Here is a 17,118-nt window from a genome sequence, read left to right as displayed (position 1 = left end):
GACGTTAGAACAGCACTTACTTGCATACGAATATTCTAATATCTTTTTGTACGTTATAAGCTGCATCTAAGCAAAATATAAAATATAAAATGACGAGGCATAAAAATAAACAAACAAAAAACACTAAACAACTGGTCACTTTGCCTCACATCCGATGGAGTGCCAAAGCCCATCACTCATCTCTCATAAGATTAGCCCATTTGGCATGCGAATAGAGCCACCTAAAACTCAATCAAATACATTTGGCCCGACGATTTTGTAGTCTAAACCTGTATTTTTATACAAAATCGTTCAAACTTGAAAGCGTCATATTTGGCAGAAACAGAGTTAAAACCTCTAATGGGCAAGAGTCAGTAGCCAAAAAAAAATATATATATTGTTAATAGGAATTAGTAGGTAAAATTTTTATTTTTTACTATATAATTTTTATTTTTTTACCTAATTTTTCTTTTTTCTTTTTTGAACTTGAGCGGGGGCATGACCTATATTGGTCACCCCTAAATCCATCCATGATGTTTGGTAGTTTAAAATAGGCAAGAAAGTATATTTAAGTGCGATTTTTAAAAGTGTGTTTACCAATGCAATTTTAAAAAATGTGTTTTGAAGTTGTTATTTTTTTTAACCATAAGTTTTAAAACCATTAAACCAGACACTTAAAAATTAACAAGCTTATCTTTTATTTTTATTTTAGAAATTAAGAGGCTTATCTTGGCTATTAATTATAATTTTAGCGAACTAGGTAGTTTAATTTAATAGCTTGCATGCACATAATTAGTTCCTCCACTTTATGGAGAACCCTGCCTAGAGGCCTATCTCGTTGAGAAATAAACTAGTTGTTATTAGGTCAAATTTGGATCAAATCAATTTCATTCCACTGGTTCAATCCATAGATATTTTTTTTTAATTAATTAATATGATAAAAAACAAGTCAACTTCTCTACCACTTTGCCTAGCTAGTTGAAGTTCCAAAATATTGATACTATATTGCATTGGATTATTGGATTATTATATATTTAATTTTCACCCAGGAAAAGAGTGATATCGAGTGATATGATGTATATAGACAATGGAAACTGACAGAAATAATCTTTTCAGAAGTCAAAATCTAGGTACCCATTAAATTTATACCCCTTAATTTACATAGGATAATACTACATTAATTTGGTGCTATTTTCACAAGCCCTTTCACATTGTTTGTAATGGACGTTCTTTTCGCAAGAAAGAGAAGTAGTCAGCTAATTAATTAATCAACCTATTTAATTACTATCATCACATAATTTAGTTTTCACTTTTAAGTTAAATATTTAATATGAAGATTTAAATATTAGAGTTATCCCCAACCGTTAGTCTCTATTATATTGATTCGGTCATTTCTCTTTTCTTTTCTAGGTGCTTGATCAAATTGATCTGTGTTCAACAAGAATAACTATTTTAACAGAATCTCTTGTTCATATTTTAGCCACCTAATGAAAACTTATGTTCCGTCCATGTTCATGACATATTTTTTCTTTGTAGAATTTTCATAATACATGTGATCACTGTTCTCTGGTCTGAAATGATGAATGTATACGTAACTTTTTTATGACTTGCTATGACGTCCATCATACGTCACTTTTGCTCAAGCATTTTACCTCTCATTTCAAGTTGTACGTGTATGTATGTGAGTAGACAAATTAATGGTTTAAAAACATGTGGGTTCGTGTGGACTTGAAGCCAGACAGATCACATGGCACATGCTTCCTGCAATATGGGCAGATCGAAATTATATCAACCTTGAAGTTAAATTTGCTGGTTTTGGTCTGCGAGTAGTCATGATATATAGTTGGCATTAAGTCCAGTTGCATGGGGCACTTGTTACAATTTATGGTTGCTGACAACTGTAAAGACTTCGTGTATATATGATCTTTATTGATTGTCTCATACATGATAGAACCATGGCTATATTAATATGGGATTGTGATTTTTTCTAGAATTAATAAATACTGTATCAGTGATTTTTCAAAGTACTAATTATCAATTTAATTAATGTAATTGCTGATGATTAAGGTAATGGATAAGAAAACAAAGGCCATCCCTAATATATATATACACATGGGAGGAATTAATAAAGCTAGCCCCCGGAATAATTGAATTAGATGAGTCATTTGATGATTAATATATATTTTATTTTATTATACTTAACCGTGTACATAATGTCGTGCGGTGAATATATTATCACATAATTTAGAAAATTTAAATATCAGAACATGAACCGTCAAATGCCAATAAAATAAAATTTTGAACCTAAAATGGCTCTTCTCCATTTTGTAAAATGAGAGGATCTTTGTCCCCTCCCCCCTACCACCTTGTATAAATTGCTTTGAAGTGTTCTATACATGTTTAAAGTCTTTTCCCAATGATGATGCTATTAATAGATGATAAGAGAGAGATCCTTTAAGAGCACTCCCAATAGACTCTTTATATTAGCTCTCTTCCATAAATATAGGGAAAATTTCACAAAAATTCACAAAAACCACCCCACAACAGGTACCCCAAATTTACATTTTCTTGTTGGGAAGCTACTGTATTGGGTAGCACTGTAGCTTCCCAATGAATTCTTTTTAATGAAAAAAATCCGGCTCTCTCTCTCTCTCTCTCTCCCCCCTTCACGACCAGCTTCCTGCATCACTTCATCTATTTCACTTTGTCTCCTTCACGGCCATGTCTGAACCATGCTCTCTGATCGGTATTTTTGCTGGGAGGAAGAATATGCAATAATATATATATGTAGAACTCGTTGAGGAGAGGGAATGGATTTTCATCACCAAATCTAATGGAAGGAGATGACGAAAAAGTTCATCGGAAAACGCAAGGAGTGTTTCTCGCCACCGTTGTTGCCGAATTAGCCAGTGTCGTTGTCGTTGAAACCCTCTAGAGCCAGAGCTTCTTGTTGGAGAAGTTGGGGACGATCACATCGGGAACCTCGAAGTGCTTCTTGGGTGGGCCCAGAGAAGGATCCTCGTCGATCCTGAGCTGTAGGATTCCGTCGAAGAGGTCGACGAAGACGTGCTGAGGTGAGGTCGCCGTCAGAGATAATGGAGACGTGCTGGTGAGGATTGGGCTGTGGGAAAACAGTAGCCGACCGAGTCTTCTGAAATCAAGATAACAAAAAAAAAATGAATAAAACAATAAAAGTAAGAAAGAGAAAAAAAAAAAAAAAATAAGGTAAAAAAATATTATTTAATTGATATAGAAAAAATTAAAGGAATCTATTGTGAAGTGTTTTTATAGAGAAGTAAAAAGTATTTTTGTTCCTTAAATATAAAAAAAATAATTGAAAAACTGATGGGATTCTCTGAGGCATCCTTCAATGACAACCGACAAGGAAGTAATCATAAAGAAAGAAAACCATCATATATATTAATATTTTTGGACAGAAAAATGTTACAAGATGAGCTCCATCTGTCAGTAACCCAGAGAGAGAGAGAGAGAGAGAGACGGCATGATTAAACTTAGTTGCCCAAAGTGCATGTGCCAATGAGAAAGAAACAAAAGCATTTCCGAGAACTTGTATATATACATGGGATGATGGGTCAATATATGACAGATGGAGCTGTCTTTGAGAATGGTAAAAAAATAGGGATTTGATTCTTGCACAACACCAATACAACAACTGCACAACAACCCCTCACATGAGGGTGGGTCCAGTGTGTGGGATCCACCCTTATGTGAAGGGTTGTTGTACAATTGTTGTATTGGTGTTGTAAATCTAATATTTTCAAAAAAATAATTAACCATCCTCTTCATTTTATATAATTGTAATTATTTTCTCTACTTAGCTGACTATGCATATCACTATCTATACAGAGAGAGAGAGAGAGAGATGATTTTGGAAACAAAACAAAAATAATAAAATGAAGAAGAAAACTGAATCAGCCGGTGGTGGGAATGGTCGATGGTCGGTGGCAATTAGGTGATCAACTTTGAAATATTGGAAATTGGAAAATTCGAAAGTGACAAGATGGTCGCCAACTTAATTAATTAAGGAAAGAAATTTCTTACATACATCCCACATATAAGAGTGACATATGTCCTTTAAATATGTGAGGAACACATGTTTTTCTATTAATACTATTAAAATAGCATGTGAGAAGTACATTCTATTAAAATAATATATGTTTTTCACATGCCAAGGAACACATGTCAATTTTATATGCAGATTGTATAAAATTTTCTACAAACCGATTTGTAAGAAATTTCTATCCATTACTTAATTAGTAATTAACCGACCTCTCTTGCATTATCTTTTGATATTATAGATTTTATTATTATTTTTTTAAAAAAAAATTATGTAGTAGTTTATAATTGGTGGACTAATTAATCAAATGACATAAATTCCCTACAAACCGGTTTGTAGGAAGTTTCGTACAACCCACATAAAAAATTGGCATGTGTTTTTTAAACATGTGAGAAGCACATGTTTTTCTATTAATGCTATTAAAATAGCATGTAAGAAGCATATTCTATTAAAACAATATGTGTTTCTCACATGCCAAGAGACACATGTCAATCTTATATGTGGGTTGTAAAAATTAATTACATACTTAAAAATACTAGTAAAAATTAATTACATACTAAAAAATAGACATCTATTTAATAGAATGAATTTGATAAATTTTTTTTAAACCCAATTTAATTAAGACATGATTACAATTGCTCGTGATAAGCAAATGAGACATGTTATATATCTTCTAATTGGTTCTTCTCTTATCCTCCCACAGTTAGGGTTTATGTGTGAGATTCAAATAGGCTTTAGAAATTTAATGGTAATTTAAAAAAGTGAGATAAGGAAAGAATGACCATAGAAGAAATGAATGGTTTTTATAAGCAAATAGATAAATAGGTAATAAAGTAAAGAGAGCATTTTGACGATGAGAAGGAGAATATATAGTTGTGGCCGACGGAGACATACACTCGCCACCACAAAAAGAAGAGTAAAAAGCTTCAATCATCTTTTGCAGAGTGTGATGGATGGGTGGGCAAAAGCTTCACGGGTGGTCGGCCACGTACTTAAAGGTTTGATAAGCTAAAAATCAATTAATCCTTTCCCTTTACTTTGCTTTTGGAAAGTGTGAATGTTTGGAATTGTAGGCACCTGAAAATTATTTAGAATTGCAAGAAACCTCAATCCGCCTTCTACCATGGACACCTATCGCCTTGGCAAACAACAAATAGAGGTGTTTAAATAGGAGGGGTAAAATAGTTAAACCATTGCTTTGTTAATTATGAACATCTAGTATTGGATTCCACGTGTAAATCACAAAAAGAACACAATTTCTTGCCTTACTTCTACTTCAAATCATTTTTGTTCTTCGGAGTGGACTTCAATAGCCATCCCTTAATGGTGTAGTACCCTTAAAAAGGAGTGGGTGATCCAACCCATGTGTTATAAATACAGCGATATATATATAAAGAAAAGGAGATCATCGATCGGGAAGCATTAAGGGCGAATGAGAAGAGCAAGATCCTGATATTTGATTTTGGGGGAACTGGGTCCAAACATTTTAATGCATTTTTTAAAAATGTGTTTTTTAAAGTTGTTATGATGCTTACTATAATTCCATTAAAATGGATGAAATATGTAGTCCTGCGAAAAAGTATTTTCCTTTAAATTTTTTTGAGCAGTAAAAAATTAATTTGAGATTTTAGTTAAAGCATTTTAAAATTGATGTTCTTAATCATCCAAAATTATAAAATTTGTCTTCTATTACGAAATGATGTTGGAGATTGATAAAGACAAAAAGAATCAAATGTATATCATCTTATTGAATGATTGATTCATCTTGTTTTGACTTTTCCGGTGTCTATAGCAACTATTAAATGAGCATTTTGAAAAACAAAACTTTGTAACAAGACAGAGAATATGTTTCTTGCAAATAATTTAGCCGTCTATTTTGAAAAAGAAATTGCCGAAAACTTCAATTCAGATTTCACACTCTATTTTTGTATTTTTATTTCTTTTTGTTTTCATGCCTAAATGTTACTTTACTAATATATCAATTTTGACACATTTATGTAGATATATATACTTATGCGTACATTCTTGTATTTAGTATAACCCACAACCATCTGAGTTCTAGTTTGAAACGGACAATATTCGTTTGTAAAGGTGATCTATATAGAAGAATTAAGGCTGGAGATTCTGGAACCACAGTGGTGAGAGATGAACCACTGGATTGGACCCATTACAACGCAAAGTCCAACAGTTTTGTTACAAATTTAGGTAATTAAGTGGGATGTTTTTAGAGACCCTATATGTAACCAAATCTTGGTGCTTATTATGAATATGAGAAGGTTTTTTTCTTCTTAGAAAGGCAATTCTAGAAAATGCATTTTCACATGTACCCTGAAGATGAATCACATTTCCAAGATCCTGATGCTACAATTCATTCATTTATAACGTGCTGTGGATGGCAGGACTTTTTAGTTATGTTTTGGGTCGTTCCATATCTGGGATTTATTACATCAATAATGAATATATGTAATGTATAGTCCAAGACATGCCAAAGAACTATATATATATATATAGGGATAATTGCACCGGAGGTCCCTGTGGTATACCATAATTATTTTTCACTCCCTATGGTTTAAAAAGTTCACTGGAGGTCCTCGTGATATGCAATAATTACAAATCGATCCCTGGCGTCAAATTCTGTTAAAATTTTTAACAGATTCCGTCAAATGCCACGTCAGCGCCACGTGTCGTCATCTTATTGGTGACACGTGGCGCTGACATGTCTAATTTTAATAAAATAATATAAATTTATTAAAAAATAAATAAAAAATACTTATTTTTTTTAAAAAAAAAACAAAAAACAAAAAAAAAAAAAGAAAAAAACAAAAATGGGAAAGGGGTGGCCTGGCCACCCCCAAAAGGGGTGGCCAGGCCACCAACAGCCCATGGGGGTGGCCGCGCGCCACCCCCAGAGGCCGCCGGCGGTGGCGCGCGGCCACCCCTAGATCTTCTAAGGGTGGCCCGATGGCCACCCCCGGCCACTGGGGGTGGCCGCGCACCACCCCCAGAGGCCACCTGGGGTGGCGCGCGGCCACCCCCAGTGGCCGGGGGTGGCCATCGGGCCACCCTTAGTAGATCTAGGGGTGGCCCGAAGGCCACCCCCTGGGCCTTGGGGGTGGCCGCGCGCCACCCCCGGCCACTGGGGGTGGCCGCGCGCCACCCCCTGCAGCCACTGGGGGTGGCGCGCGGCCACCCCCAGTGGCTGGGGGCGGCCAGGCCACCCCCAAAGGGGTGGCTGGGCCACCCCTTCAGCTTTTTTTTTTTTGTTTTTTTTTTTGAATTTTTTTTATAAAAAAATAAGTATTTTTATTTATTTTTTAATAAATTTATATTTTTTATTACGATAGACACGTGTCGCCATCTTATTGGCGACACGTGGCGCTGACGTGGCATTTGACGGAATCTGTTAAAAATTTTAACAGAATTTGACGCCAGGGATCGATTTGTAATTATTGCATATCACGAGGACCTCCAGTGAACTTTTTAAACCATAGAGAGTGAAAAATAATTATGGTATACCACAGGGACCTCCGGTGCAATTATCCCATATATATATATATATATATATATATATATATATATATATATATATATATATATATATATATATATATATATCAAGCAATTATTTGGATCTCTCTCTCTCTCTCTCTTAGACATTTTTTTCTTTTGACCGACATGTTTCCTGTTCAGAAGTCCACAACATAGAAAAAAGCAAAAGATTCGCATTTTTAGGTAGTCTTTTGCTTTTCTTTTTTTTTCTCCTTAAATTAAGTAGCTTGGCCTGGCACAAATTAAAGCAGTGAAATTGGAGCAAAGCAAAATATATTTGGCGTTTTTCCTGCTATCACAACTCTCAAAAAGCTGCCATAAATTAAATCCTACCACATAATTTGAACTCCCTCCTCCACCCACCCACTTACCTGATACCTCTCCCTTGCATGTTTGCACGTGTAAAAGTGAGAGATGGAGATGGAACTTTTTCTAAGTGAAATCTTGAGAACAAGAACGTTCTGCCACATGCCTCAGCATCGATTGAAGATCGTAGAAGAGCTGAAAAATGACGGCAAGGAGAAAGTTGTTTGTGTGGAGTGCAACAAACCGGTCATACTGGTTCTCGCTTTCAAATGCACGGCCTGCCCATTCTTCTGTCATGTGTCATGCTTCGGAGAAACTGAGCGATTCAAGTCAACATTTCTTTTTCATTTCGGTAGTAGGCATGATGAGTTGATGTTGACAGAAGAGCAGAAAATTGATGGCGAGGAGGGAGTTGTTTGTGTGGTGTGCAAGGAGAAAGTAGAGGCGGGTCCCAGATACAAATGCTCCGCCTCTGAATGCAACTTCCAGCTTCACAAATTATGCGCCCAGCTGCCCCGGGAGATGCACCACCGCTCGCACCCAAATCACATCCTTATTCTTCAGTGGCCAATGCGAGATTCCAGTAATAGTAATTGTGACGCTTGCGGTAACAGGTGCGGTGAACGCCTCTTTTACAAGTGCGAGGAGTGCGATTTTATAATTGACATCACATGTGCTACCGACACGCACCTCAATAATATTGACGACTACCAACACATATTCGTTCCCATCTTTAAGAAGATCCACTTCACTTGTCAAGCTTGTGGTCAGGAAGGCATGGACTTCGCCTCCTCATGCACCATCTGTGAACTCTTGATTCACTCCAGATGTGTTGGATTTCCACGCACTATGATAATTTCAAGACACGATCACGCCCTCTCTCTTATTTATTCCCTTCATCATCAAGTCAAGGACTTTAACAACGTATTTTGTAAATTATGTGGTCAAAAGGTGAATACACAGTATGCAGCCTTTTCTTGTCAGGAATGTGATTTTGTAGCACATTTGTACTGTGCAAAAGCATGTAGAAGCGAGTCGCTGCCTGAAAATTCTGTAGATGTTGTGGAGAAGATCAACCCAGGTGAGATACAACAGTATTTTATCCATCCACATAATTTAATTCTTAGCCATGATCAAGAACTCCTGCATGATAAGCTGTGTGATGGTTGTATGCATTTTATAATCTCGGTCCCATTCTACAACTGTACGCAATGTAACTTTTTTCTTCACACTACATGCGCTCAACTACCAAAACAGAAGAAACACATACTTCATCAACACACGCTCGCCCTCCTCTCATGTGCACCTTATGCTGGTGGATTATTCTCTTGCAATGCTTGCGGCCGTCTTCGTCATGGCTTCACCTATAGATGTGACATGTGCCATTTTGATATGGATGTTCAATGTTGTTCAGTTCCAAAAACCTTGGGACATGAAGGTCACCAACACTCACTCTTCCTTCCCGTAAGTTCTTATAAAAATTGCAGTGTATGTGATCACGAATACCAGTTTTCCAACATTAGGGGGATATTTGTATGCACTGCTTGTGATTTCGCCTTGGATTTTAAATGTGCAACACTTCCGCTTGTAGCTAGGCACAGATACGACGAACACCTTCTTGTACTCACCTACGCTGCTAAAGACAATTCCGAAGAACATTATTGTCTGATTTGTGAAGAAGAAAGGGATCCAAAGCACTGGTTTTATTATTGTGCAACATGTGACTTTCCTGCTCATCCCCAATGCGTTTTAGAAAAATATTCACACATCAAGTTTGGAAGTACTTTCACATATAAAGGTCATCAACACCCTATCACCTTTGTTCGAAAGACTCGGTGCTCGCCTCCATGTGATGCCTGTGGCAAGACTTTCGATGGTATGGCCCTACAATGCTCCCAATGCAAGTTGAACGTCCACTACTTGAAATCCTGTTTTGATAAATTAATTGATTAAGTGCTACATACGTCCGTAACATTGCTTGGTCGTATGAGTAAGTTTGGTTGTAGAGTTGTCGAGTCCATTAAGTTGCGGTTTATTGGGTCCAATAAAGCTAAGCAATTGTGATTGCATCAGCTATCGTACGTTTTGTTTATAGTTTGGAGTTCATTTCGGTCGGGAGTTTATATTGAAGTCTAATTAGAACTATTATGAGTATTTATTGTGTTGAATTAGTCTTTTATTTCTATTGTTATTGTAATGTCGTTTATTTCAAGAGTTAATAAAATCATCGGCCATTATTTTCCACACATATATAGGAATCAACCTATATCACTAAATTTTAGGAAGAAGTAATAATTACTAATGGGATAAAAAAAAATACACAAAAAAGAAAAAAACTATTTATACGGATCAATCTTAAAGCAAATAAAGAACTAAATACTATACTTTGGATCAAAATTTAATTGCCCCACCAATACATATATACTATCCAATGCATGCAGAAATGTGCTGCATGTAAGGCAGCTGATGGCCGTTGAACATTTCGTTGAGAAACTCAAATTCCTCCAAGAGATATGAATGAAACTTGTAGTAATCAGAACCTCCTGCTGATAATTGTCTGCTTCAAAACAGGATACACTTGATACAGTTTTTCTTGCCCCAAAATCATGTGCAAGCATGCATATCATTTGATTTCTTCTGTTTCTTCTTTTTCCCTGTTTCTAACCTTTCATCTAAACGTTTTGAATGTTGTGCACGAATCTCTAGTAACTTCGATTTTGCATCTCGAAAAAGTGCATCAGACCTTGAAGCCTTCAGTTGCTAAAACATCAAATTGGAAATCAGCCCGTCATTTATTTGTTTTTCTTTCACTTATATTTTCGGCCAAGCAGCTCATTTTGAATTCAATAGGCAAGAGACAATGAACAAATACACGAACCTTTAGATGTTCCATAGCTGCAAGATTGAAACCAAGTCTATCTTTTTCCCGACAGAAATTCAACCATCAGCTTGTCAATGATACATCTCAAGTTGCTCTGTTTTTCTTGTCATATCATAGATAATAATACCAAATCAATATATATATATATACACTTAAACACTAACAAGGCAAGATCCAAGGGCTAGCATCATATATGCGAGACCAATTCAAAATCAACTTGTCTCATCCATATGCCGTTTGATATGCAACAACGAGTCTTGATCGAGGGAGATTCGACACAGATTTGATGAGATCAAATTTAACACAGATCAGCACAAACATTGCATTGTACAGGAGTTTGTTTCTTTAGTGATGGTAAACCATTCATATATTCACTCTTCTCTTCTGTAATAATATTAATTGGAGGAGTTTTCTTTTCTTTAGTTGATCCGCAGATTCCATGCTAGTGCTTTCCTCAAAGATGCATTATACAATTTCATGGGCAAGAAATCATCAGTTCAACAAATGCTGCCGTCCTATTCCACCAGACAGATTAACGACATAAAATGCTAGAACTGGCAAAACGCTAGACGGCACAATAGCTTGAAAATGTAACAGTGGCAGTTCTAATGTAGCTAATTAATTATGCAATTTCAAACATCATCCAATCTCCACACTTATTGCATGTTAGTCATGAAGTTATAATGTACACGAGTTTTAGTGTTCTCATTGCATATATCTTAAATGGCTATATAATTAATTTTTTTTTTATTTTTTCCTTGTTTTGGCCAGGTGACCAGTAACATATATATCAAGGTAGGAGTAAGTTTAGTCGGTAAATACAAAGTGACGAGAGGCTTTAATATTTATTGCACAAATGAAAGAAATCTGTCTGGACATTTAGATTAGGGAAAATGTTAGATTTACAATACCAATACAACAACTGTACAACAATCCCTCACATGAGGGTGGGTCCCACATACTGGGGTCCACCCTCATGTGAGGGGTTGTTGTACCGTTGTTGTATTGGTGTTGTACAAGAATCAAATCCCTTCAGATTAGTAAAGTAATGGTTTTGGTTTTAGTAGCCATGCTGGACTAGGGCATGATAAGAAGAAACACTACTTGTTTACGCGCGGTGGATTTCCTAGGAAATTCACTTCTGGTTTCATTTTTACTTCCTTCCGCTACTATAGTAATGCCCTACGGACTAACGACTACTAATTCGAACTTAATGAATACATTTATTTTAAAAAAAGTTTTTACTATTTTTAATTAGGCAAGGGACATGTCAATTTTTTAAGGCTGGTAACGGGAACTTCCGTCAATTTTTGAATGGAAATATCATCTTCATCTTTAGTCATAAACGATATACCATCTATGATAAGAAATGAAACATAAGGGGAAAAAAAAAATAAAGTTTTAAACCGCATTTAGTCAAAGGTATTTAACCCTATTTTTTATTTTTTATTTAAGCTTCTTTTTTTAAAAAAAAAAAACGAAAAAAAAAAGAAAAAAAAAAAAAAAGAAGAAGCTATTTTCTTTTGTTTTTATACTTTACCGGTCAAAAAAAGTAACTGTCATACACGTACCTGACTTGATTTCCGTTCAAAGTGACAGACAACAAGGACAAATGGTATTTTTTGCCAATATGAAATAGATTGGTGGGGTCTATCGCCGATTTTTGACCAGCAAAATGCAAACGGGTTTATACATTAGAGGATAAAATATAATTTCTCCATTTTTTTTTTTTTAATTTTTACAAAACACTTCCAAAATTTTCACAAACCAATTTTAATTTCTTTTTAAATGTGACTTCCGCCAAATTATTTATCAACTTTCACCTTTTTCAAAACCCATAACACCTCTCAAAATCTTACCAGGGCTTTTCTTTTTCTTTTTTTCTTTTTAATGAAAACTTTTATAAACCAACAACCAAGCATTACACTCCAGATCATCATCGAACCACTACTGAGCTACCCTAGATCAATGTCGAGCCACTCTCGAACCACTGTCGCGCCACCACCAAGCCATCTACAGACCACCATTGATAGGGGCAGAGCTAGCATTTGCGATTTTGGGGGGGAGGGAGCAAAATTCAAAAAAAAAATAATAATAAAATAAAATAAAATTTGGGGGGCAAAACCAAAAAACAAAAAAATTTATGGGTAAAATTTTAATTTTTTTTTTAGGAAAATCATAGGGGCTTTGGGGGGTGGGGGGGGGGGGTGCAAGCCCTTATGTACCTCCGCCGCTGACCACTAAGCCACCCCGAACCACCACCAGGTTACCGTCGAACCATCACCAGACCACCAATGGGCTTCCGCTAGACCAATTCTTAAACTCAAATTATTAACAGACTATTCAAAACAAACTCCAAAAATCTTCTTAAACCCATAACACTTCTCAAAAATAGAAAGCGCAAAAACATTTTAAAAAAATATTCAGAGATTGACAATTCAAATTCTATCTACCTTTTATTTTATGTACGTATTTAGAGTGAATGAAAGTTTGTGACTTAAGCATCGAGTAAATAGTTATCTTGAAACAGGATTAATTAAGAAATTATCCTATCATTTGATCATCCAATACATGTACATGGTGACTAAATACATATATTATAGATGATATATACTTACACAAAAGATGCCATCCCCAAGTTGAGATGCATGATTAAATATGAATAGTGCCAGTGAACATATATATATAGTTCATATATATATGGCTTCCATTTTCTTCAAATACAACCACTACTTCAATCTCCTTTTTTTTTTTTTTTTTTTAATATACCAAGGACTGTACAATACTTACCTCTTAATCAAATTAAGGGTGCGTTTAGGATAATTGTGATTTTGTAGATAAAAAGTACGATTTTAAAGCAAATCGCAGAAAATGATTCGTTTGAAAATTGCGTTTTTAAAAAGCTGCGATTTGAAAATGCAAAAAACTAATTTTTCAAATTGCAAACAAGGGGGTCGATGCTTTTTTGAAAACACGAAATTTTGAAGTCTAATCTACAATTTTGTCAGACACTTAACTGTGTTTTTAAAAATCACTTTTTCAAATCGTACAATTTAAAATCACACTTTTTAAATTCACAAATGCAAATGGACTCCAAGACAAGGCCTCTTAGGAGAATGCCTAGGACAGGATGTAGCGGTTGCAAATATAATATCGAAGTGATCAATTCAACAAACCCACAAAAGGAATGAACACCGTCTCATATATCCCAGGCCATCCGACAAGAAGCTATTAATGTCACAACAGAAAAACAAAAACAATCCATTGATTTCTACACAAAAGAAAGAAACTAAATTGAACTTCTTTTTATCGTTGGATATACATCGAGTATGAAGCATGGACTATTAATCTGTTAATCTGATATGAAAGTGATCATCTATATATATATATATATATATATATGGAAGTCAAAAAGGCTGAATCAGTTTGTAAACTAAACTAGTCCAGTCACATATACATCAACGAGTATCGATCTAAGATGGAAGACAATGGAAAATATATTTGAGTTCGAGAAATTTGGCAACGTACAACAGAATAATGAAAGATAATATAATGCAATTGACAAATAAATATAAAGCGGAATATAAATAAAGATATAGAATTATAGAAACGGATCTTCTTCGTTTCATTTGACACGAAGAGGAGCCGGTTATAGGTAAATACAAGGGGCAAAATTGTCTCAAATTTAATATAATTGTTTAGTGTCGTTTGAATAGAAGCAACTGTAATTAGTGTCATTTAGCGTGTTAAACGGTGCCTCTAATCTAGAGTCTCAAGACTCTCAACCTTATATTTAGTAACGCTTCAAAAGCGACACTATTCAAGAGTTACTAAACAATTTTTTTTTTTTTTTGGGTAGTGGAAGTTGCTTGGCACAAAGGGGTGGAATTCCGCAAATGTAATCTTTTGTTTTTTCCGCAATGAAGTTGCTTGGTACAAATGGGTGGAATTCAGCAAATGCAACTCTTTTGCTTTTTTTCCAATGAAGTTGCTTGGCACAAAGGGGTGGAATTCAACAAATACAACTCTTTTTCTTTTTTCCCAATGAAATTGCTTGGCCCGAATTTCGCAAATGCGAATCTTTTGCTTTTTCCCCAATGAAGCTGCTTGGCACAAAGGGGTGGAATTCGGCAAGTGCAAGTCTTTTGCTTTTTTCACAATGATGTTGCTTGGCACAAAGGGGTGGAATTTCACAAATGCAAATCTTTTGTTTTTTTCCCAATGAAGTTGCTTGCCACAAAGGGTTGGAATTCGGCAAATGCAACTCTTTTTCTTTGTTCCCAATGAAGTCGCTTGGCACAAAGGGGTGGAATTTCGCAAATGCAAATCTTTTGTTTTTTTCCCAATGAAGTTGCTTGGCACAAAGGGGTGGAATTTCATAAATGCAAATCTTTTGCTTTTTTCCCAATGAAGTTGCTTAGCACAAATGGGTGGAATTTCGCAAATGCAAATCTTTTGCTATTTTTCCCAATGAAGTTGCTTGGCACAAAGGGGTGGAATTTCATAAATGCAAATCTTTTTCTTTTTTCCCAATGAAGTTGCTTGGCACAAAGGGGTGGAATTTCGCAAATGCAAATCTTTTGCTATTTTTCCCAATGAAGTTGCTTGGCACAAAGGGGTGGAATTTCATAAATGCAAATCTTTTGCTTTTTTCCCAATGAAGTTGCTTGGCACAAAGGGGTGGAATTTCGCAAATGAAAATCTTTTTTCTTTTTTCTTTTTTCTTTTTTTTTTTATGAAGAAAACTTTTATAAACCAACAACCAAGCATTACACTCCAAACCATCATCGGACTACTACCGAACCACCCCTGAACCATTGTCGTGCCACCACCAAGCCATCCACAGACCACAATTGATAGGGGCGGAGCTAGCATTTGCGATTTGGGTGGGCAAATTGAAAAAATAAATAAATAAACAAAACAAAACAAAACAAAAATTTAGGGGCAAAACCAAAAAAAAAAAAAAAAAAAAAAATTATAGGTAAAATTTTTATTTTTATTTTTTATTTTTTTTAGGAAAAACATGGGGCTTGGAGGAGGGGGAGAGGGGAAGCCCTTATGTACCTCCATCGCTGACCACTGAGCCACCCCTAGGCAACACCGGACCACCACTGAGTCATCCTTGAACAACCACCAAGCTACCGTCGAACCACCAATGGGCCTCCGCCAGATCAATGCCGGAACTCAAATTATCAGCGGAAAACATTTTTCTGAAAAATAATTTCTTTGAAAATATTTTTTAACGAAAATCATTTTACGTCGAAACAAACAAGTTTTAAGGTGGATTGTGAAGCTTAAAAACATTGACGACTAGTATCCACTTCAGGCCCAAATCATGGTTTCGCCAATTGTTTTGCTGGTATAATCAAAGGGCTTAAGATTTCATTTTTTTCATGATACAGGAATCAAGCTAGTAAACTTTTATAAAACTATTTTCATTTCATTTCTTTTCTTTTGTAAGTAACTAATTTCATTTCTCAAATTCTGGAAACTCTTCTTAAAATTAGTTAAATAAATTAACAGACTATTCAAAACAAACTCCAAAAATCTTCTTAAACCCATAACATTTCTCAAAAATAGAAAGCGCAAAAACATTTAAAAAAAAAAAATTCAAAGATTGACTTCACAATTCAAATTCAATCTACCTTTTATTTTATGTACTACGTATTTAGAGTGAATGAAAGTTTGTGACTTAAGCATCGAGTAAATAGTTATCTTGAAACAGGATTAATTAAGAAATTATCCTATCATTTGATCATCCAATACATGTACTTGGTGACTAAATACATATATTATAGATGATATATACTTACACAAAAGATGCCATCCCCAAGTTGAGATGCATGATTAAATATGAATAGTGCCAGTTAACATATATAGTTCATATATATATGGCTTCCATTTTCTTCAAATACAACCGCTACTTCAATCTCCTTTTTTTTTTTTTTTTTTTTTTTTAATATACCAAGGACTGTACAATACTTACCTCTTAATCAAATTAAGGGTGCGTTTGAGATAATTGCGATTTTGTAAACGAAAAATACGATTTTAAAGCAAATTGCAGAAAAAGTCACTGATTTTTCAAATCGCAAACAATGGGATGCTTTTTTGAAAACGTAGAATTTTAAAGGGTAACCTGCAATTTTGTCAAATACTTAACTACGTTTTTAAAAATCACTATTTTTAAATCGTACTTTTTGAAATCTCAAACGTAAACGACCCCAAGACAAGGCCGCTTAGGAGAAGGCCTGGAACAGGCTGTAGCGGTTGCAGATATAATATCAGAGTGAGTAATTCAACAAACCCACAAAAGGGATGAACACCG

The 17,118-nt window shown here is 35.2% G+C and overlaps 1 protein-coding gene across 2 annotated transcripts; it reads left to right on the top strand.

Annotated features, from left to right (window-relative positions):
* The first annotated feature begins 7,868 nt into the window (after window positions 1-7,868).
* Window positions 7,869-10,076, top strand: LOC133873893 (uncharacterized). 2 transcript variants are annotated; one of them, XR_009901182.1, is made up of 3 exons: window positions 7,869-8,993; window positions 9,170-9,376; window positions 9,504-10,076. XR_009901182.1 is itself a non-coding variant. In XM_062311687.1 (2 exons), exons 1-2 carry the CDS (start codon window positions 8,021-8,023, stop codon window positions 9,579-9,581), a joined length of 1,434 nt encoding a protein of 477 aa, XP_062167671.1. In that variant the 5' UTR covers window positions 7,869-8,020; the 3' UTR covers window positions 9,582-10,076. The 2 variants fall into 2 exon arrangements, 1 of the variants encoding a protein (XP_062167671.1); XM_062311687.1 differs by having other exon boundaries at window positions 7,869-9,376.
* The last annotated feature ends 7,042 nt before the right edge of the window (window positions 10,077-17,118 follow it).

Source organism: Alnus glutinosa, chromosome 7, assembly GCF_958979055.1.
Source record: "Alnus glutinosa chromosome 7, dhAlnGlut1.1, whole genome shotgun sequence".
NCBI classification, from domain to species: Eukaryota; Viridiplantae; Streptophyta; class Magnoliopsida; order Fagales; family Betulaceae; genus Alnus; species Alnus glutinosa.
The sequence above is the reverse complement of the archived record's forward strand: the minus strand, read 5'-3'. Positions and strand labels throughout refer to the sequence as shown.